The sequence below is a fragment of the Puma concolor genome, chromosome E2, assembly GCF_028749965.1.
Source record: "Puma concolor isolate L17-30 chromosome E2, mPumCon1.1.hap2, whole genome shotgun sequence".
NCBI classification, from domain to species: Eukaryota; Metazoa; Chordata; class Mammalia; order Carnivora; family Felidae; genus Puma; species Puma concolor.
The window spans coordinates 35097765-35120903 of NC_141681.1; the positions used below are offsets into that span (position 1 = coordinate 35097765).

The following is a 23139-nucleotide window of genomic DNA, read 5'->3' on the forward strand; positions in this document are numbered from 1 at the left end:
GACCAGAGCAGGAATCAGCTGTCCCTCCATTGAAGCCATAGCTAGAGAAGGTCTAACGCTCTCTGATGCTAAGTGCCTTCTGCTCTTTAAAACGAGGGCCTTCTTTTCAACAAGCTCCCAAGTCCCATGTCCTTCAAGACCTCACTAACATCACCCTAGTGGCTACCAATCATTCCCTTACAGGTTCTATTTCACTTCCTTGGCTTTTCTACTAATTAAAGCTAGTGAGCTGTCATGTATCATGGCTGCTTCTGCAAATGTTCATCCACATGATCCCACGATGAATTCCAGGAGAATTAGAAACACATCTAGATCAGGGTGCCTGGGTGGCTCAGTAGTTAAGTGTCCAACTTTGGCTCAGGTCATGATCTCTCGGTCCCGGGGTTCAATCCCCCCATCGGGCTCTGTGCTGACAGCTCAGAGCCTGGAACCTGCTTCAGATTCTGTGTCTTCCTGTCTCTCTGCCCCTCTCCTGATCACTCTATGTCTCTCCCTCCCTAAAAGTAAATAACAATTAAAAAAATTTAAAGAAAAGGATCATATGTAGTTCTTCTTTGGGTAGCAAGGATCCTAGATGAGTGCATAAACCAGTTGAAGCAAGTATCTGGCATGCATACCACCACCACTTGCTAATCCAGTGGCCATGGCAGACATTATTAATCGATCCCTGCACTCATTTCTGCTGTGCTTGGGCAGGGTTTCAAAGCACCTTTGCTTTTAAGAAGCATCTTCCCTGGCCACCCTCTAAAGGAGGTTTTCTATGACTAAATCCATTCTTTTCTTGATAGTGCTCGACATACTTAGTAATTCTGTGTTTTTAAAGACTTCTTCAAGAGCTGTTTCCCCAACTAATCTGTAAGTTCCATGCAGTGGGATCATGTCTGTTTTTGCTCATCACAGAATCTCTGGGGCTGAGCAGTCTTGGTCACACAGGAAGAGCTCAGTAAATATTTGCTGCAAATGGACTTAACGCTTTAGTCAATGAGTTAAAGAGAGAACCTAGGTCTCCTTGTTGACATACCTGGGTTGAGTCCAGGCTCTGCACTTTTCCACCTGGGTGTGCTGGGCAAGCCCCTCCTGTTTTTCACACCAGTGCCCAGAGCTGTTTAAGTGGGGCTTTTCCCTTCCTACGTCAGAGGTCCCAGCAGGTCTGGGACAAAGCCCATACCTCTGAGCTTGGTGGCCACCGGGAGTTTTATTTTGGACTTGAGAGGTGTGGTTTACTTTGGAGCTGGTGGCCTCATGGTGGGCAGAGCTGCAGGACTCTCCCTCCCAGCTGGGTCCTGGGCAACAGACTCTGTAGCTCCCCGGAGCCCGTGGGGCAGGGACATTGGCTCCGTGGCACTGGGTTCTGTGGCTGGAGGTGTGGACTTGTCTCTGGCCTTGACTCCTTAGGATGCGGCAGTGGCTTTGCTGCCCGTGTCTTATTCCCCTCCTCCTTCACCGTCTTCCACCACGGGAGAGGAGGGAGAAGGGCACTGTGTGTGCACCCCTTGTTGCTTCTACAGCTGGAGTCAGACGGCCCCCACCCCTCTGGGGATCTGAGCCCCCATGAGCCTGTTTCTCTGCAGACTTGTCCTGCTCTGGTCAGTGAAGCCTGCCTAATGCATCCTAGGGGATGCGGATGCCTTAGGCAAGGCGGCTCCCCTGGCCCTGCTGAAGCTCCTAGCCTGCTGGCCCAGAGCCGGTGGGAATTTGTATGTGTCCGGGGTGTGGGGGCCTCAGGGATGATCAAATGGATCTGTCAGTCTCTGACTGGCTGTCCCCAACCCCAGAAAGGGGCAGGGCGTGGTGAAGTTGGCCTGGGCGCAGTGACATGGAAAGCCATAGCGATAGCCCCTGCTCACCACCCCTCCACCCTGCCTCCTGGCCCTCAGTGGGGGTGCAGGGCAGGGTCTTTCAGGAGTCCAGCCTTTCTCCTAGAAGGACAGGCTTCAAGCCTCACCCTCCCAGGAGGCCAGTGAGCTGGGGGAGTGGGTGCTTCCCGCAGAGACAGCGAGCCCATTCCCCCTTAGCAGCCAGACACTGGAGTCCAGGGGCAGGAAGCAAGGGCAGGCCTGGGAGCAGGCCCTGCACAGGCAGGCAGTGCTCAGGTGCTTCAGAGGCCTTCTCTGTCCAGGCTTCCAGTCTTTGCAGCGGAACTGACCCCTGAGCCGCCCCGAGTGCTCTTCCTCCCATCTCTGTTGGTGAACTTCTACTTCCCCTCCAGGTCTGACTCAAATGTCACCTCCTCGGAGGGGCCTCCCCTGCTCCTTTCAGCCAAGGTTACTCGCTACATCTTGGGTTCCTACCCACTTTCCACCAGCGCAGGTGGTGGCCAGTCCCCACAACGGCTCCCAGTGACAGTCAACTCCTGATCTTTGTGCCATTATTCCCTGTCACGCTGAATGAGGCTGAGCTGTGTAACCGGCGGGACCTTGTCTCGGACTTTCGAGACAGGAGCGTGGAGGGCCCTGAAGCGTCGCCTTGCTGTATTTGGGATGGCCTGCTCAGGGGAAGCAGCCATGTCATCAGGACAGGCCCATGTCTGTGGGGCACTGAGGCCGCCTCCCCAAAGCCAGACAGCCAGAGCCAACTAGCCACCCCTGTGATGAACCAGTGTGTCCTCTGGGCCTGGCCATGCCTGCAGATGACGGGCAGCGTGACTGTCACCTCATGCGCCCTCCCAAGCCAGAACCTCCTGCCAAGCTGCCCCTCCACCCCCGGCCGACAGACACGGTGGGAGATGGTCAGGGTTTCTTGTTATTGGGGGAGAATTCTTACCTGGCGGTGGGTAATCAACAGGTACCTCAGTTTCCTTTGGGGGACTACCCTGCTTCCCCTTGTGTGGCTTTGGTGGAACTGCCTCTCATGGCACTCTGTCCTCCCTGGGCCAAGGGATGGGGCCCTGACCCGGAGGTGGCAATCAGACCCTCTCCCTGCAATTTGTGTCTCCAACAGATACGGTCCAGGAAGTGGTTAGGCTAATTCTGGAAACTACTTGATATTACACACACACACACACACCATGCATTATTTACACACATATACATACACACATATGTACACACACAGAAACATATGCACACGTGCATGCATTCTATACAGGTGCACACACACATTGTACACATGCATGTATACACACAATATGCATGCATGTGAGAACAAATACATACATATGTGTATATACATATACATACATACAGGTATTATATACACATGTACACACACAGGCATGCGTTTTCTTTTTTTGCCTATTGACTATTTCTGGCAACCAAATAAACTGAATTGGGACAGCCTCTTCCCTATCGCCATCCACACTGTACTATCAACCATCACACCAGTCACTGAAGGCCCCCCAAGTGCCTAGAACACACAGCATTCAGTAAGCACTCAACCACTGTGTTGAATACATAAGAACCCAGAAATAGGACCGATGTCGGGGCTCTTTATTGTGATTTAAATTTGTGTTTTGTTTGCACTCTGGGAGAAGAATTTAAAAGCTTGAGAATTCTTTATGCTTGGTTCTCCGAATTTCTCCCTCCCTCCCCTCCCTTCGCAGAGCAAGCAGCTCTCTCACCACCCTCAGGATATTTCTGTTGCCAGGCCAGGGGCAGAAGGTGTCTGTGGACAACCCAGCTGCCTTGGTCTGGTAGCCTAGGTCCTGGGGGGAGAGGAAGCATAATCCATGGAAAACGGAGCCAGCACAGCTGTGATGGAGATGTATCTCCGATGCTGGCAGCGTCCTGGAGATGACAGTCCGTCCTGGGAGCCATGGCTACGTGGCCCTTCTCAGAAGGCAGGATCACAGCCTTGGGTCCTCCCTGCAGAAATCCTTGAGCCAGCTTGGTGCCTCACCAAATGGAACCAGAACTTTGGGCTCTTGTGGGCTGTGATCCACAGTGATTCAGCAGTGACCGGTGTAGACTGACACGAGGGACTGGGAATCCTACACACCCTGGTCATACTGCTCCTATATCCCAGAGCCTGGGGCTCTGACAGAGGGAGCCCCACCCATGACTGAAATTGGATTCCTCACCAGTGCAGCATGGTGGGGGCACAAAATCGGACTGGCAGTAATTTGATTTAGGAAGGTGTGCCATTTCTCTATACCCAGGTTTGTGGAATAAGGCTCAGAGCTCTCAGTGGCAGAAATTTTTCTTTTTGGTCTGTTTTATTGTTGTATTACAGAGCCTAGTACATTGTCTAACACACAATAGGCATTGAAGAAATATTAACGTATAAAGGCACAAGTAGAAAATAATTGGGTGCTCAGAAAATGCTAGAGATGCTATAGAAACTTCCCTTAGATTCTTCTTTCACAACCACTCTAGAAACTTGGTATTCTTGTCCACATTTTCTTTTCCTTCCTTTCCTTCCTTCCTTCCTCCCTCCCTCCCTCCCTCCCTCCCTCCCTCCCTCCCTCCTTTCCTCCCTCCCTCCTTCTCTCTTTCCCTCCTTCCTCTCCTTCCTGTCCTGAAAGGACAGTTTTCAGCTGTCCTAATACATTTACACATGTTCTTACAAGCAATGTATTATTTACATGCATGTATTTTTATTTTGTATGAAGGATAGTGTGTAACATTTCATCCCGTTTCCCATCGTTTCCATCCACCACATTTTGCCATCCACCTTCCCACACATGGGACGGCCTCCAGCACCCAACCACCTGTCAACATGGTGTGTGTGTGTGGGGGGACACCCTCCAACATATCTCCTGTGATGGAACTTCTTTGGAGTATATACCCAGGAGTGGAATTGCCAGTCTCTGATGTCTGTGTGACTTCACCAAGAAAGCCACAACAGCCTGCAGTATCTACCGGCGAGGCTTGAAGCTCCTTTATTTCCGTATCTGGGCCAACACTGGCATTCCCCAGCTTACTAATATTTTCCAGTCTAATTAGGTATAAAGTGATACCTCATTGTTGTTTTAAATTGCGTTTCTTGTCCCCATTTTGGGGGAAGAATGGACGCTTCAGAGAAGTGACGTGCCCAGGGGTCCTCAGCTGGTGTATGCATGGCTGGGCTTTGCCCACCTTCTCTGAGCTCAGGCTGTAGTCACCTGGGGTTCTGCTGCCCCTCACCTGGGCTTGACAGCTCTCCCCGCAGACGCCCCACTCTGTGGGTGCAGGTCTTCTGCTGTGGTGGAGCTCCACCTGGTGGCGCTGAGAGGGAACTACCGCTGTGGATGGGAGGGGGAGGGCGAGGGGGACGCGGGGGACTCTGAACCACCTCAGTTTTGAGGCTCCTGTTGTTTTTTACAAGTGATTTTTCTAATTTTATTTTTGTATCCAGACATGATTAACATATCACATATTAGTTTCTGGTGCTTTTCTAGATCCAAACATACAGCAACCCCCAAATATACAGAACTCCATTATTAACCAAGGTCACCAAGATGTACACTACATCCCCAGGACTGGAAGCCTCTATCCCCTGGTCACCTTAGCCTCTCAGGTGGAGGGGACCCAAACTGCTTCGCTTTTGAGGCTGTTGTTTTTAGCAAACAAAACCAGAACTCTTGTTCGTATACTTTTGAAAATGTACTTTAAAAGTACATATACCTGCCTAAAAGGCAGCACTCCTAAGTGTACAGTGAATGAATGCCACAAGTGAACCCCTGTGTGACCAGCACGGCAGATGCCGCTCCAGGCACTACCCACCCTCCTCCAGGGGCCGCCGCTATCCTGGCTTCTACCACGGTAGATTCGTCTTGCCTGGCGTGGGGTGGGGGTGGGGGTGCTGTTGTATACGGGGAATCACACAGCTGTCCTCCTTTCTGTGTCTTGCTACTTTTGCGTGATATTGCGTGCTTCGTTCATCCGTATTTGCTCATTCTCCTTTCTATGCAGTACTCCATTGTATGAATACACTGCTAGTTAATCTTTCTGCTGATGGACGTTTGGGTTGAATCCAGTATTTGTCTGCATTGAATAAAGCCACTGTGAACGTTCTAGGACAGTCTTTTGGTGCGCATAGCTGTACAATCCTGTGAAGTGCGTATCTAGGAATGAATACTGGACCACAGCGTCAGTGTGTAAACAAATTTTGTAGATGTTGCCAGTTTTCCAAAGCGATTGTACCCATCCCAATGGCGTTCTCTTTGCTCTACACTTTCCACTATAATTGGGATCATCCATTCTGGTGGTGTTAGTGGTATTGCCTTGTATTTTTCATTTGCATTTCTGAAAACTAATACAATTTCTTATGTTTATCGGTCACTCAGCTAACACTTTTGCAAGGTGCCTACATAAGACTTTTGCCCATTTTTTGATCGAGTTGCCTGCCTTCTTCACATTGACTTATCAGAGTTAAAATACGGGCTCATCTGAGTGTGAGCCCTCTGTCAGATCTGTATTTTCCCACATGGGTCACCTGCCTTCTCACTCTCTCACTGATGTCTTTTGATGAGTGGAAGTTCTACTTTCAATATGATATAATTTATTAATATTTTATTTTCTTACTGAGGCTTTTTGTGTTTAATTTTTTTTTTTTTTTTTTTTTTTTTTTTTTTTTTTTTTTTGCCTATCCCAAGGTCATGGAGATTGTCTTCTATGTTTCTTCTAAAAGCTTTCACAATCTGCATCCATCTGGAACCTATTTTTGTATTTGGTGAGAGGCGGAGGGTTGATATTTTTTTCCATATGGACATTTAATTGACCAGCCTGATTTATTGAAAAGATTGTCTTTTCGCCACTGCACCACAGTGTCACCTTTGCCATAAACCAGGGGGCTGTACCTGTGTGACTCTGTTGCTGGTGTGTGTGTGTTTCTGTATCTGGTGATAACTGTTAGAAAGGGTAATGGCGAGGCCACTTCAGTTTATAAAATACACTGTGCTACAGTTGGCACTCTCTGCCAACGGACCCTGGCTTGGGGTTGCTGATAAATGTTCTTTTCTCAATGTTGTCTGTGAATCTTGGGGCTCACTGTAGCTCATTTGGTTAGAATGTCAAGAAGCTGAACTGGAGACTCCCTGTGCCTGTGGAGCTCCCAGAGAAAAGCCCTGTGGACCCCAGAAGAGCACCCAGGTGGCCATAGCAGCTGTGGGGTGGGGCGAGGTCTCTCCTCTGCATTCATTTACCCCTCTCTTTTCCAGTCCCTGCTGAACCCCAGGGGAAGCTTGCAACCTCTGTTGGAGCACCTGGGGTCTGAGAGGTGAGGGTCCCAGGGTAGCCCCTGTCTTGAGGGTCTGGGAGCACCAAGCAGTCCCTTGAAGATGTAGCATTCAGCTCCCCACAGAATGAAGTTCCACAAGGGCAGGGGTTGGGGGGTGGTGTATAAGACCTGTGATGTGTGTGTGTCCCCAACCAGCCCCTCAGCCCTTTGTCCCTCCTGATGTCCCTCTGGGGACTCTGGGTTTCCAGTTCTCACTTTTTCCAAGACTCCTTTTCTAAGAAGCCCTTTCTAAAGAGTCTTCTTTTGGTGGGGAGAAAATCCACAGTCTCTCCCAAATCAGTTTTGATTTGGGTCAAGGACAAACGCTACATCAGTACAATGATTCATGCAGTCTGGCCTTGTTTTCTGATCACTACTGTCTAAAAGAGATGCACCAGGTCTGATGGCATGGGGTACCAGAAGATGTCACCTGGGGGGGGGGGGCAGGGATCCAACAGCAGAGGGAGCTTGCAGTGGCCTGGGGGAGGAGCTGCCTAAAGGGCCACGCTGGGGATTTGCGCGAACACCTTTTTAGCGTCTATCTCCCCTTCGACCATGTGGGGGTGGATGTCCACGTTCATGCCCGCATCCTTGCACAGCTTGAGCAAGGTTCGAATGTTGTTCTTGGACAACCTCAGGTATCTGTGTGAGATAAGGGCCAAAGAGGTCAGTTGAGGGTGGAGTCACTCTAGCTTCAAACTTTATTGACAAGAGCTTAGACTTAGGTAGCGTGGGATCTCTAAAGGGAATGGAATGGGCTCTGTGGACATTCTGGAGCTGATAGAGGTCTTATGAGAGAGTAGACACCCCACAGAACTGATGGGAGTTTTTATTCGTATAACTCTTGGAAAGTAATTTGGCAACATAGATGCCAAGCTCCACCCCTGTCCCCCCAAGTCCCTCCCTGCCAACAGTTCATGGTCTTTGACTCAGGAACTCCACTCAGGCCTTCAACGAATCCGAAGAAGAGAAGCCAAGGGGAAAAAAGCTATATAAATCAAAGTGTTCACTCTGGGGTTAGCAACAACAGGAAAAGAAGAAATTCCATCAGCATAGGAATGGTTAAGCAAATAACAGAATATCCATTTCAAGGACTCTTCTGCCAAAGCTAACATGCCATTAGGAAAGCAGGTGCAATATGGTGGTCACGATACATTATGCCACGTGGGGAGAGATCCAATTGTCAGGGGTTCCATCACTGCCAGGTGTGCATAACCTCAGTGATGCCAAAGCCTGGGCCAAATACAGAACGGTGGCAATAAAAGCTGAGTAAATTGTGGGAAAGGGGAGTATTTTCTTATAATATCACTCAAACAATCTAAAAGTCTGGCCATTGATTTAAAATCTTAGCTAAAGCTCCACAATTCTAACTTACACTGGAGAGTGGAATCGGTCCCATCTATGCTGTGTGGTCTAGAGAGTATCTCTATCGTCATATCCTGAGAGCTCTGTATTCTACCAGCAATCTTGACCTTGTTCCCAGCTTTAGTAAAGGAGGTAGTCCCCCTACTCAGGCCACCTGCTGGTTTCTTTGTTACAGTTGATGGGGGAAGAGCTGGATATTGATATAACCATTGGGAATGGTCTCCCTCTCCTTCAAGATCTGCCCAGAGCTTACCTGGTCTTATAGCCATCTCAGGTCCCACTCTCCAGCCCCATGTCAGGACTACTTTTCCATGACAGCACCAGTCAGGGTCTGCCCCTTCCGTCTGTGACCAGCACAGCTCTGGAAGGTCTCACACAAATGCACGTGTGAGCACTCACTATCCCGTTATGGACAATTTCATCTTTTTCTTGGATGGCTTGTTGGATGCCATCTCTCCAAATATTCTCTCTCCCTCCTTGGAGGGTAGGGGCCCTGTCCAAATCTCTTTTCTGCCCACTATTGAGCCCAGGTAGGCTGTCTGTTGGCCAGAGTCCACTAGAATCATCCTGTCAGACTGAAAGCCATAGCCAAAGTCACCCATCCGTGGAGAGGTCAAGCTAGAAGCCCCCTTCAGTGGGGGAGGCTGCCATTCTACCCATCCATCTCTCAGCCAGTCAGTGAGCAGAGCAGGACTTTGGAATGGGGTCACTGCGTGCCAGGCATCTGAGGCCAATCTTAACTCTACAGATGAGTTCACTGCTGTTCAGTCTACAGGACATCCACATTATTCTGTTGTCCGTTTTCCCTACTGAAGTTTCTGAATCTTATCAGTTACATCTTTACAGGAAAGGGCTTGGGAGGGGCGCTTGAATCTGGGGGCGGAAACCAGCAGGTCCTGATAAATGCGACAAAGAACAAGTGAGAAAGAAGACCTTTAGTGAGAATGGTAAACAGCAAATGGCTCACACTCTATTCATAGTACCTTCTGGAGTCTAAAACCCCAAACATACAGTAGGTAGCCAACTGAGGAGGGAGGGTGGCTCCTATCACCAGCAACTTGACACTGCCGTGTGAAGGCCCTCAGAGGGATTTCCTGTTAAAACCAGGCCACGGGGGCGCCTGGGTGGCGCAGTCGGTTAAGCGTCCGACTTCAGCCAGGTCACGATCTTCCGGTCCGTGAGTTTGAGCCCCGCGTCAGGCTCTGGGCTGATGGCTCAGAGCCTGGAGCCTGTTTCCGATTCTGTGTCTCCCTCTCTCTCTGCCCCTCCCCCGTTCATGCTCTGTCTCTCTCTGTCCCAAAAATAAATAAAAAACGTTGAAAAAAAAAAAAATTAAAAAAAAAAAAAAAAAAACCAGGCCACAGACAACTAACTGATTCTTTCATTGTGGATAATATTCATGGTTTGTACTGTGAAACGTACAGAAATACTGCAGGGGTGGTGAAGGTGTCCAGAGGCGTGGCATCAAAATGGCAGCACCTAAATGTTGCACCTCATCCAAGAGCTGGTACCCCAGCAGCTGGGGCTGCTGGAAACCCAGCAGCTTCGGCCCTGGGTCAGCCCTTCAGGTCACAAAGATGGAGCCCCGTCCTGCCACCGCCTCCCTCCCCTCCCCTGGGCTTAGCCCAGGTGTCTGAACCAGACTGTGGAGACTCACCGGCAGCTCAGCACCTCCTCCGGCTTCAGCATTCTCACCGTCTCCACCTTGGGCTCGGCGCCCTTCTCCATGAGGCTCTTCAGCTTGCGCTCGTAGGAGACCTCGGGCATCCTGCCTACCACCCAGTCTCTCAAGAGCGTCGACCTCCGAGTGCTAAAGAGAGGGTCCTGGAGCATGGGGTCGATGATGCTTTGTCGATGGTATGGCACGGACCGTTGAGTGGACTCCAGGACGATGGCATCCTTGATGTCTAGTTCTGAAATTGGACAGATGGCACAGCAGGGAGTTAGAGCCTGGTAGAGGTGAGAGGCAGGGCGGACAGGAAGGGGTGAGGCTGGCGAGTCTGCACGGGCTTCAAACGATTGCCTGTTGTGAGATACGAGGTCACTTCAAGGTTTGCAGTCTCTTCTTGGCATTGGCTGAATTCTCACTTGTCTTTTCCTCCCTCCTTTCTCCCTGCCTCCCCCAGCTCCCTCCCCTTCCCTCTTGTCTTTAGTCCCCCTCTAGACCTTCTCTTCTTTCCCTCCTCACCTACACGGAACCTTAGCCTAGAGGAGGTAGGGGAAGCTATCTGAAATCAACTCTGACATGGTTTTTAAAGGAAAAACAGATTATTAGATGAAAAGGGGAGAAAAGTATTGCAGGCAGGAGGAACAGCATGTGCAGCAGGAGGAACAACATGTGTGGCAGGAGGAATAGCATGTGCAGCAGGAGGAACAACATGTGTGGCAGGAGGAATAGCATGTGCAGCAGGAGGAACAGCATGTGCAAGCAGGAGGAACAGCATGTGAAGGTATGAGAAACAGCATGTGCAGGCAGGAGGAACAGCATGTGCATCAGGAGGAACAGCATGTGCAGCAGGAGGAACAACATGTGTGGCAGGAGGAACAGCATGTGCAGGTATGAAATGGAAATGGGAAGGAGGAACAGCATGCACAAAGACACAAATGTATGAAATTAAATGGTGAGTGTCAGATGTTACCCAAATATGTGGTTTGGACTGAATTTAAATACTGTGGGGGCGAGTGTTTGGAGAATTTAATTTTTTTTCTTCTTGCTAAATTTGCCACTCGGTATTTTGTAGCTTTTTTTTTTTTTTCTAATGAGAAGGGAATATATTCTCCCCATTTCCATTTCTGACTGGTATGACTAGTATAGAGAAAAGACTATTGCTTCACAATGTATTTTTTCTAGTCCAGTAACAACAAAACTACATTCTATTCTTTCTTTACTAGAATTTCTTGAGTTTTAGAGACACGTAATCATACCAGGGGAACAATGAAAATAGCTTCCTTGTAACATTTAGAAAATGTATATACTGTTCTTGACATATTGCATTTGACAGATGTTCTAACACAATGTCAATAATGATGAGAGCAATCATGCCTCATTTTGTTCCTGCTTTTAATTAAAATAATTAGCACTTTGTCATTTAGAATGATACTTGCCACTAGTTTTGATATGCTTTATAATATTTATCAGCTTAATAACTCTTAGGTTACATAGAGTTTTTATTAGTACTCATTGCTTGACTCTACCTACTGCTTTTCTGTCACTTACTGACATGCCCATATGGTTTTTCCTTTATTTCACTAATGGAATAAATTATGTTCTTAGATATTCTGATATTGATAATCTAACCTTTCCTAACCAGTACAAGAAATCCCACTTGGTCATGGTGTGTTATTAATTTCACACATTGAAATAGTTGATCTATTTTCATACAGTTGGCATATTTGCTAAAATTTTTAAATTTTTTGCATCTATATTACTTCTTTGCAAATATTTTAATATTGTGGTTATGGTGACTTGTGGGATTAATGCAGGGATATCTGTATGTTATATGGTCCAGAATAGTTGAAGTGATATCGAGATCATTTGTTCTTGAAAAGGTTAGATAGAACCAAATGTGAAGCCTTTTGTCCTGGTGACTTTTTCAGTGGGAAAGTGTCAACCACCTTTCAATTTTTACTTCAGAAATTGCTCTCCTCAATGTTTCTTTATTATATCAATTAAAAATTTTTTTAATGCTTATTATTTATTTTTTAGAGAGAGAGAGAGAGAAAGAACATGAGTTGGGGAGGGGCAGAGAGAAATGGAGACACAGAATCCAAAGCAGGCTCCAGGCTCTGAGCTGTCAGCACAGAGCCCGATGCGGGGCTCGAACTCACAGACCATGAGATCATGACCTGAGCCGAAGTCAGACACTCAGCTGACTGAGCCACCCAGGCGCCTATGATATCAATTTTAATAATTTAAAGTACGAGAGGAAATGATCTATTTCTTCTAGGTTTTCAAATGTATCAGAGAGAGGTGTATATAGTGTTCTATTACAGCTCAGTTCATGTATTTCTCATCTTTGCTTATACATTCTCTCCATACAAAATCTTCGACATTTTTGCTCTTTTTTTTTAAGTTTATTTATTTATTTGAAGAGAGAGAGAGTGTGTGCATACAAGCAGGGAAGGGCCAGAGCGAGGGAGAGAGAGAGAGTCCTAAGCAGACTCCGTGCTCAGTGCAAAGCCTGATGGGGAGCTCGATCTTACCGATTGCGAGATCATGACCTGAACAGAAACCAAGAGTAGTCGGACGCTTACCTGACTGAGCCACCCAGGCACCCCTACTCTTTTTAACGATGGTCACAAAAAGTTCATACTACTCGTCATTTGCTTTTTCAAAAAATTAGCTTTGGGGGGGGGCGCCTGGGTGGCTCAGTCAGTTAAGCATCCGACGTCAGCTTGGGTCATGATCTCAAGGATCCTGGGTTTGAGCCCCGCATCGGGCTCTGTGCTGACAGTGCGGAACTTGGAGCCTGCTTCAGATTCTGTGTCTCCCACTCTCTCTGCCCCTCCTTTGCCACCCCCTCAAAATGAATAAACATTATAAATTTTTTTTTTTTTAACTAGCTTTGGATTTTAACTATTGGCTTTTAACTATTTTTTAGCTTGGGTTTCATTAATCTCAGCTGGTATTTATTTAATGTATTAAAGCTCTCTTTTTCACATAAATTATTTCTTCTATCTTCTTGCAAATAATGGATTGCTACAAGTATTAGTTTTTTTCTTACTTTTTTTGTGTTATAAAGGTAAGAATTATTAGTTTTAGTTTTTACAATAAATTTTCTTCTGAGGCTAGATTCCGCCTTTGTTCCCATAGGTTTTCGTAAGAAACGGGCTTATTTTCATGAGTTTTTTCCCTCCCTCTGATACAGGGTATTTTAGGAGTGTATTTGTTCATTTATGACTGCTGAGTTGGGAGTATCTTTTAATTTAAATGTTATTTCTAATTATTGCTTTAGGATAATGCCATGGCCCTAGGATCTTTACTTTGTGAATGTTAACGTTTTCTTTGAGGTGAAAATGCAGATGAGTTTTGCAGATATTTTTTAGCCACATAAAAACGCATTCTCTGTTCAAATATAAAGTTAAGTCTGTTTGATCTGTTTGATTCAAAAAGAGGCATATACAGAAATCAAAGAGGCATATTAGAATCTCCCACTATACTTGTATTTTTGTTAGATTCTCCTTGCGGTTCTCAATAACTATGTATTCAGCTACTATATATTTTGGTGTGTGTAGGCTTAGGTTTATTACTTATTCTCTTTAACATTTAAAAATATCCCTCTTTTACCTGACATGTTTCTTTTTAGCCTTAATTCCACCTCATTTGTTTGTCTTTCTTGTTATCTCTTGGCCTATTCTTTTGTTGTCTTTCCATATTAAACCCAATTTTAAGTGTATCTAGATTCTGATCTGTAAACCAGTTATTTGCTAGTTTGGGGTCTTTGCTCTCACTTAGGGCATTTTCTTTTTTCTTTTGTAAGTAGATTGTTCTCCTTGTAAGCTTGCAAGATTTCATCAAGAAAGTTTGGGAATTTTACTGGGCTATGTCTAGGGGGAATGAGTCTAGACCTCCAACAGTTATATAAATTCAGGGACAGCAACCTGGAAAGAGGCACGCTGTGATTCACCCAAGGTCTCGTATGAGTTAGTGGCCGAACTGGGAGTCTGTATGCCCAGTATGGTGCTCTGCACTGACAGCCGGTCCCTGGCCAGGTGGCCTTAGCAGCCCTGTTCATGCGTAGTGCAAATTGGTACTATGTTCCAGAAGAATCATGAGCTGCTTATCCTCACCAACGCAAATGGGAAATCTTTTGGAGAAAGAAGCATAGCTTTTTCTGAGATATCTGAGTATCATCTAGGTCAAGGTAAGTCTCATGTAGGAAAGAAGAGTAGTAATATAAATGGTAATGATAATTAAACATCTGAACTAGCATTTATTGAGTGACTTCTGTGCCAGGCAGTGTTCAAGGAGCTTTCTGGGGGGGGGGGGGCACTACAGTTGCACTGCCATATTGTGTCCATTTAACAAATGAGAAAGTTGAGGATCAGAGAGATTAAGTCACGTGCCCAAGACGCCATAGCGAATTAGTGATGGATCTAGGAAAATGTGAACCCAGGTTGTTGGTCCCTTTTTCTGGGCATCTGACCTGGCTACCACCTGGGCATAAATGACCCACATTCCTGAGTCTGTGGCTGAACAGATAAGTTAGATTTCTACTGGGCTGTAGTTGGGGCCCCAGGGGCTGACTCTGCGCTCATGGAGACAGAGGGTATCATTGCCCTCCAGCCCTCGGCATGAGGGATGCCCTCCTGCTCTGGCATCTACGGAATGCCCTGGGCCCCAGGGAGAGAAAACCTAGTGAATTCCCCTTTTCTAGGTTAGCCGGCTCAGACTTTGCCAAGATTTACTTTGGAAATGGGCTCCAATTTCTTTCCCAGGGTCTTTTATGGGACCATAGCCAGAATGACCTTTTACAAATTCAAAACCAACTTAGTGGCCCTCCACGCGGGCCAAGGGGTTGGTGAGAAAGGGGAAGCAGAAGAGAGTGTTTTCAGGAAGTTCAAGTGTGGGGAGAAGGGAGTGGCCCGTGGCCCACAGCAGCAGCGTGGCAGCAGGCCAGTGCCTCCTGGGTGCGACAGCATGGTGGTCATTGGCAGGATGGAGGTGGCATTTCAGCTGTTAGGAGGAGTGAATGGGAGCTTTTATGAAATTGAGGCGGACAAAGATGAAGTGGTCTGCGTTGAAAAGCACAGTGCTCCCCGTGGGGGTCATCACTGATGTTTTCTATTGGCTGTGGGGTTCTGGAGCTGGAGGCAGGTCTGTGTCACTCATTCAGAACACATGGTGTGTTGGGGAGCCTGGGTGGCTCAGTCAGTTGGGCGTCAGACTTCGGCTCAGGTCATGATCTCGCAGTCCGTGAGTTCAAGCCCCGCATCGGGCTCTGTGCTGACAGCTCAGAGCCTGGAGCCTGCTTTGCATTCTGTGTCTCCCTCTCTCTCTGCCCCTCCCCCATTCATGCTCTGTCTCTCTCTGTCTCAAAAATAAATAAACGTAAAAAAAAAATAAATAAAGAACACACTGTGTGTCACAGATTTTGATTTTGTGGCCACCATACACTAAAAACGTGAATGAGTGGGAGTTGTTGTATCTGTACAGATAGAGTGGTCACATTCTAGTTCTGGAGGTGGTGGGGATCATCTGACGGCCATTCCCCACAGACTCTTGCTCAGCAGATCACACAGAAACATGGCAACGAGAGTACAAAGGCCTCACTCTGCAGATAGGGAACCCGGGACACCCGGGGGATCTGGCTCTTGACAAGGACACCAATGATCCAGGTGCTGCGTGGGGCCAGGGGAGGCCAGGACCAGGAGTTCTGGTCCTTACTTCATCCATATTTTTCTCCACTTGGACTCCTGCCATAGCCCATAACTGGCTCCACGTCTTTCCTAGGGGCTGCTTTGTCTTGAACTTGACTCCAAAAGCAGATCCTGCCCATTCATTTCAGGCCTCTTGCTAGCCTTCTCTGGAAGCTCCCCTTGCTGTGCTCAGGCTCAGTCCTGATTCAGTGCCTGGGTGCCACATCTGGATGCCAAGGTGGTTCCTGGGTGCCTCTGAGCACCTGCTGCAACTGAGCACCTGCTGCCCTCCAGTGGCCACTTGTTGTATTGCATCAGGTGGGAGAAAAATGTCCCCTGTTGAACTGGATGGATTTTGTCTTGCTGGGGCGGGGGTACTGCAAAGAACCAAAAAACCGCTTGCATTTTTGTGCAGTGTTGTGAAACGGATTATTTTATTAGCTGGTAGTGATTTTCTCTTAAGGAAGAAACTGCCTTTGTTTAGGAAATTATCTTGATAGACTCCTTTTGAGTGTGGAGTAAGACAGTAAAACAAAGGAAATTAAGTGATCCTTCCAGGTAAAAAGCCAATGGGAATTGTGGGGTGAGGAAAGCAGAGGATGGAGGAGAGGGAGAGGAAAAACAGAGGAAGAGAGGGGAGCTAGGAAGGCCCAGGAGTAGAGTGAGGACAGCAAAGTGCCCGGGGCAAGGGTGCAATTCAAGGAGGTGTTCAGTCTCAGGCTCCCGCAAGTGCAGAGTCAATACCAGAGAGTGAGTCCCTCCTTAAGTCTTGTATCTGGGGGCCAGACTTGGGCTCACTTTAGCTCCAGTGCTGGGGTGAGTGGAACAGCTGGGAAAAGTAGGGAAAGGTAGCCAGGGGACATCTCCTGGTGGCTGGGGACAAAGGACTTGGACGAACCCTTAAGAAGGTTTTGTAATCAACTTCTGTTTTGTTTTCTGTAGAATTCTGCCATGAAATTCTTTTCCTTTGTTGCCCTAAACTTCAGTAAAGTCTGTTTACACACAAAGGCTTCCTGTGAGAGGTTTTGGGGGAAATGAAGGACACAGGGCTGTGTCTGCTCTGGCAAGGGGCAGGGAAAAGGGAACAACCACTGGAATGGAGATCTGCAGATGCTCAGGGGCTCAGCAGGAGCCAGACTTGACTCTGGGAGTCACAGAAAACTCTAGGGCCTATGCCAATCTAGTTGCAAAGATGGCGCACAGAGTTCCTGTACACTCTTGCTCAGTTTCTCCTCATGTTAACATCTCACACCAGCAGGGAATATTTGTCAAAAGATAATTAACAAATTAACCTTGGCACATCACAGCGTCTTTGGATTTCACCAGTTTTTCCACCAAAGTGTTGTTCTAGAATTCAGTCCAGGATTCTGCACAGCATCTAGAGCCAATCATATTGAAACCTGACAGGCAAGTGAGCGCAGTTGGGTTACGATGGCTTTGGTGTATTCAATGAAAAGGAAAAGAGGGCATTTTGCTGGGCACGATGGGAGTAATTTTGGACGGGAGGCCTGCCAGCCCCTACTCAAAAGCTTTCGGCCACTCCTCCCACTTCTTTTGCCAGACACCTCCTCTCCAAGAAGCCAGGCACAATAAATGCAACTGTTTTTCCAACACCGTGGTACAGCCCACCTGAGAATTTTAGCATTTTTTTTCCTTAGAAGTCGCTGCCGCCACCATTTATTGACCACCTACTACATCAGGCTACACGCTTTATATGCCTCATCTCACTAAAACTCTATTGTGAGGCAAGTCATGTTATTGTTGCACATTCTAGATGTGAAAACTGGCCCCTGCAGATGGAGAGACTCACCCCGGATTATACAACTCCAAGTTCACTACAGAGCTGTTCGAACCCAGGCAGCCTTGGGAACTGAGGATCTGGCATTACCTAAGCCGACTTCTTCCTGGGTGTGAGCGACACCTGGCGGGTTTTGGGCCAGCAGGAGTGGTGCCTCGTATGTCACACTGACATTGTCACGGTACCTAAACCAGTGAGATAATCTGGAGCTCACGAGGTTGCCATCATCAAACTGGCTTTTAGGAACCTGGGGTACACTCTGCTGGCACCCTGAGAAGAGAACCCCCAGGTGTGGGCAGAGCCTGGACATCCACGCGCTTGCCGTCCAGGTCGCACCTTTTGTGGTGTGATCCCTAAAGAGCCACGTGGGGCTCCACAACGGTCCAGGGCTGCTGGGCTGGCATGGAACCTGCTGCTTTGACAACAGTGTGGGCTTCCTGTAACTCTGAGAGGTGGGCAATTATGAGGGATGACTCTGGCATCCCATCTTCCCGTCTTAGGGTAGGATGCTCCCCTTACCAGATTTCTTGGGGTTGTCCCTGGAGTAGCTGCCAGGAACCAGGCTGAGGCGTTTTCCCTTTAGCTTTTGGTACATGACATGGTCCTTGTCCTTCTTGGTGCCTTGCTCGGGGGTCTTGGAGGGGAGCGGGAGACAAGTCACTCCACGAGGAACAGGGCTTGGCGTGGCCTCCTCCACCCTCAAAATGAGTGATTTCAGGGGTTCGCAGAAAGGCAGGCAAAGGGGCCAAAGGAGAGACTGCTCTGGGCCTGAGGCAGGTGAAGGGGCTGGGGTGGTAAGTTGGCACCTGCTCACTCACACGTGACTTTTGGTCCCTGCTACCTCGGAGGGAGTCCATGAGGGGTCACAGAAGCCACAGCCGTCGGGGACGGGGGGGCACTTAAGCCTGGCTGTTCTCATCTCTCAGCCTCTCAGATGGCATTCCTGAATGGTCTGGGGACGGCAGTGAGAGGAAGGCACCTGGCAAGAATGACCCTCTACCACAGGAGTGCCAGCATCCATGGGGCTGGTGGGGTCTGGAGGGGGGAAAGGGGAGGGGATTCATTTGTGTGTTAGTGTGGAGCAGGGTGGATTTTAGAGCCTTAAACTGAAACAAAGTGTAGCCAGGTACTGTGCAGGGGTGGAGCACGTACCCCTTTTCAACCCAGGGAACCCGTGTTACCTTCTCAGAGAAGGCTGCCTGGTGGTTCCCTTTCTGCTTTTTGGGGATGCTTCGGCCTTTCTTTTCTTCCTTCCCAGTTGTTTCAGGGGGTACCGCCCAGTTGGGTTTCTGTTTTTGAAAAGACAGGATTGCACTGTGGCTGCCCCCACAGAGGGGTGGCTCTGTGGAGAGCGGGCTGCACCCTCCCCACTTCTAGATTTGGCTGGCTCCCACTCTGGCACTTCTGTCCCCCCCCCCCCGGATCCCCCCACAATTGTCCTTCTGCCTCCAGACACGCCCTGCTGTCCACGACACTCTGCTCCTAGAGAATGACCTAACTCCCAGGTCTGGCTGTCCCCCCCACCTCAGAACCCATCACTAGCTCCCTCTTACCCTCTACACAACGGCCCCTCTCTCCAGCCTAGTAGGAATTCCTCCTGGCCCCCAAATGACCTGTGTAGCTGCGACTTTCCTGCCATGGCCTCCAGTCTGAAGCCACAGGAAGGCCTTCTTGTCTTGGAGTCCAGCCAGAACATGCCCTCTGTCCACAGATCTCCCTTCTGTCCCAACCCCTCCCCATTCCGTCATATGACTTCACCCCGCCTTTCTCCTTCCCTGGGCGCTCCTCTTGGTGGCTGTGGACTTCCTTGCGCGCATGCCTAGGCTCCTACCCCCACTGGGGCGTTGGGGAGGACACAACAGGGAGCTCTGGGGTCCAGTGGGGAGGGCCCCACAGAGGGGCATCCAGGCCAGCCTACAAGGAGTAGGGGTGCTGGAGCCCCTCAAGGAAAGCTGAATTGGCTGGGTCTGTACCTGCAGTGTGCTGCTTGTGGTTGTGGGGACACGGCGGCTGGGGCTGGCTTCCAGGTCAGACGCCCATGGGAATCCTGCTCTATTGCTGGGGGCTGAGCAACCTGGGGCAAGCGACTGCTCTCTCGGCAGCTTGGTTTCCTCATCTGAAGATGGAGGCAGTAGTAGGATTTATCTCCTAGGGTTATTTTGAGAACTTAATGAATGACTGTGTGGTGCCAGGGGAAGGGAGAGGAGGCCACAGACAGCCCCCCTCCAACCGCCTTTACTAAAGCCCCCCCGCCCCCGACCCTCAATCTGTGCTGTCTGGGACCTGCCACGGAAACATCGCTTTCTCAGGAGCTTCTTCAAAATCCGCGTGCCTCTGGGAAGATTAAGAATGCTTGAAGATTTCAGTGTATTTTCAATTTAAATTTGTTCCCTCCCTGAGTCCAAAATTATTTCCAGTAAAAAGCCACATAAAAGGTAAAGCTGTGAAAACACTGGAATATACTCTTCATGAGAAGGGACTTCTTCTGTTGATCACAGAAGTGAATATAAATCTCTGTGATTGATACTGAGTTCTGAGCGGCCCAGCAGTCAAAAAGGGGGGCCAAGAGGGTAGACCATCCATAAATCATTAGCACCTTAATGTAAAATATGTTTCTCAGACGTGTTTTAGTATGTCTGGTGGAACTGGAACTCCGGATCTTTCTGCATATGAATGAGGAGCAAGCACATACACGGACGAGAACTTTTTGGAAAGTCAGGGGCCGCTAGAGAGGCTGAAGCAGAGAAGTGGAGGTGGTTATGGGGAGTTGACCTGACAAAGCCCCTGAGCGTGAGAACTGGATTAGTCTGAGTTTGAGACCTGGCTTGACCCTTCATTAATTCTGTGAGCTCAAGCAAATTGCTTCCCTGCACCTCACTCAGCTTCCTTATTACGTCACTTCTGCTGAGGGGTAAGAATGGTGCCCACCGTGTGGCCCTGCTGGGGGCAGTTGACAAGATAACTCATGTGCAAGGCTAAGCACAGGGCCTGGCACACAGTAAATGCTTAATAAGCATTAGCATCATCCTACGTAATGCCATTTTCCACCCGTTTTTCTCTGGGGGCCAGAGAATTCAAGATCAGGGGGTGTCCTCTACAGAGGAGACCACTTTCTAAGGACATGGCTTGATTTTCCATAGATGGTGGGCCTGGGGGGAAACTGAGGCAAAACTGGTTGCTATAGTTCCTGGAGAGAGAGGGAGTGTGGTGCTAGCGGTGCTACAGGCTGAATGGTGTCTCCCCTCCCCTCCCCCAATTCATATGTTGAAATTCTGACTCCCGGTGTGATGGGGGTGTTAGGAGGTGAGGCTTTTGGGAGGTGATTGGGTCATGAGGGTGCAGCCTCCACAAGTGGGATTAGTGCCCTTGTAAAAGAGACCCCAGAGAGCTCTCCCATCTCTTCCTTCCTGTGAGGACACAGCGAGCAGGTGGCCATCTATGAAGCAGAAAGCGGGCCCTCATCAGACACTGAATCTGCAGGCACCTTGATCTTGGACGTCCCAGACTGTCAAACTGGGAGACATTAATTTCTGTTGTTTATAAGCCGAGTCTATGGTATTCTGTCACAGCAGCTGAAGAGGACCAAGATGGGTAGATTAGAACTTGTTGGGATACTGGGTAGAAAGGAGGAGGTATGTTAGCAGGAGTCCCAGTGGGATAACAGTGGAGACTGAAGGCCCTTTGACCCTGGAGCCATCATAAAGACGCAAGCTTCTGGGGACAGTGGGGAGGGCCCATTCTGCCACCCTGGAGATCTTAGAAGCTATTGTCCCTAAGCTCTTCTAGAACACTGACCAAGACAACCTTAACGCCCTCCTCACCCCAATGAAACTAGAGAGGTTCCTTCCTGGCTTTGGGCCCAGGACCTCTCTTTCCTTTTCCTTCAGAAAACCAGCACTTGTAAATTCTTTTCCTGCCCCTTTGAGATGTAAATCTTCTTCTCCCAGACTCTTGCCAGTTTCAGAATCCAGGAATATTTTTTCAAGGACCTGGAAGCCATCCCTTTGAAATGAAATCATCTGGAAAGACAGCACCCCCTCCTCCGGGTCTCTGTGGGAGGGTAGGAGGCTAACTACCTGGGTGACAGTTGGCACAGCCGGCCTAACCACCTGGACAACCTCCCCTCTGCCCCGAGTGCTTCTCTATTAGTTCGCCCAGTGCTTAAAGCTCCTCCCGCCTTTTGTTTCCTGGGAGGCTCAGTTCCATGTCTCCCTATTGTAATAGTGTTGAGTCCGGCTCCCCGGAGAGTCTTTCTGCCAAGTACACACCTGGAAAGTTTGCTTTTTCTTCCCCTGCCTGCGTTGCAGCCACTCCAGCACCCACGTGAGGTCGGACATCCGCCTCTCCTCCGAGGTCCTCCACATGGACTTCCTCTCTGTGGGCATTGAATCCTTTAAGTTCTCGGATGGCTCTGTCATTCTGAGGTCTTGGTTGTGCCTGGGGTGGGCAGATGGCACTGTCACTTAGTTGAACCCCCCTGTCTCCGGTGGGGTTCTGGCCTGGTGGTGGAAAGGCCTTTCAGGTGGAAAGGTGTGGCCTTTCGGATGTGAACATAGGCCAGCAGCTGGGATATTGGCCTTCAAAGGTGGGAGGTCTAGGGGGTGATTGTGAGGTCACTGTTAGGCTGGCCTGGGGGTCAGGGTGGGGTGCAGTACTGGCTTCCACACACGGTCATTGCCTCTCCACAGGCACTGTCCCTTATCTGGACTCTGCCACAGCCTCTCCTCCTCCACTGCCATGAAGATCTTAAAGGTCAGTTCACATACCTCCCTTTCTCACAAAACTTCAATGGCTCCCTGTAGCCTACAAAAAAAAAATCTATATTCCTTAGTTTGGTATCCAGGCTTTCCACAATGAATGAAGATTTTTTATAGCCTCAGTTACTTTTATGTTCATTGAACAGATAGCTATCAGATGCCTACTAGGTGCCAGACACGGTGCTGGGGATACAGTACAAAATGACATAGCCAGACCTCCTAAAACATATGGGCCAGTGGGAAAGACAAAGCAGCAAATAATTGTTCTATGAGTCCATAAGGGCAAATAAAAATGAGGGCTCTGAAGGAAAGAAATACAATGCTGTGAAAGAACTAGATTTGGATGGGTCGTGGGAGGGTCGCGACTCACTCAAGCATGGAGCTAAAGGGTAAATAGGTCTCAATGGGGCTCTGGACCAGAGGGATGAGCATGTACAAAGGCCCTGTGGCAGGATGGAAGCACAGCAGACTTGAAGTATAACAGAAGCACAAAGGCTAGAGTACCAGGTAGTGAGAAATGATGCTGGAGAGGTGGGCTAAGGCCAGACCAGACAGGACCTTAGAAGTCACAGGTTTGCTCAGACTCGCAAGGAAGAGGAAAACAAGCGATTCAGAAAGAGGGGAGGGACTGACACAATCAAGCTTCCTTTTTTGTGTTACTAAACTTTTGTTGAAGGAAGCTGTGTATAAAGAAATGTGCCAGGGGCATCCGGGTGGCTCAGT

At 48.7% G+C, this 23139-nt stretch overlaps 1 protein-coding gene and 1 long non-coding RNA gene across 6 annotated transcripts in view; one reads left to right on the forward strand and one right to left on the reverse strand.

The window, feature by feature from the left end:
• Positions 1 to 4474: 4474 nt before the first annotated feature.
• On the reverse strand, positions 4475 to 22345 carry CE2H16orf78 (chromosome E2 C16orf78 homolog). Of its 5 annotated transcripts, XM_025920920.2 has the most exons (6): positions 21928 to 22345; positions 18841 to 18948; positions 18179 to 18293; positions 10160 to 10415; positions 7665 to 7779; positions 4475 to 6171 (listed from the first exon to the last, which is right to left on the reverse strand). In XM_025920920.2, the coding sequence occupies exons 1-6, from the start codon at positions 22075 to 22077 to the stop codon at positions 6130 to 6132; spliced, it is 786 nt and encodes a 261-aa protein (XP_025776705.2). In that variant the 5' UTR covers positions 22078 to 22345; the 3' UTR covers positions 4475 to 6129. The 5 variants fall into 5 exon arrangements, with proteins under 5 accessions (XP_025776705.2, XP_086545629.1, XP_086545627.1 ...); XM_086689503.1 differs by lacking the exon at positions 7665 to 7779 and having other exon boundaries at positions 21928 to 22342; XM_086689501.1 differs by lacking the exon at positions 4475 to 6171 and having other exon boundaries at positions 7481 to 7779; positions 21928 to 22338.
• The window catches only part of LOC147573483 (uncharacterized), a 30118-nt gene continuing 29313 nt past the window's right edge, over positions 22335 to 23139 (forward strand). The window contains exon 1 of the long non-coding RNA XR_015244817.1: positions 22335 to 22411. This is a non-coding gene — a long non-coding RNA (uncharacterized LOC147573483). The remainder of the gene's footprint in view (positions 22412 to 23139) is intronic.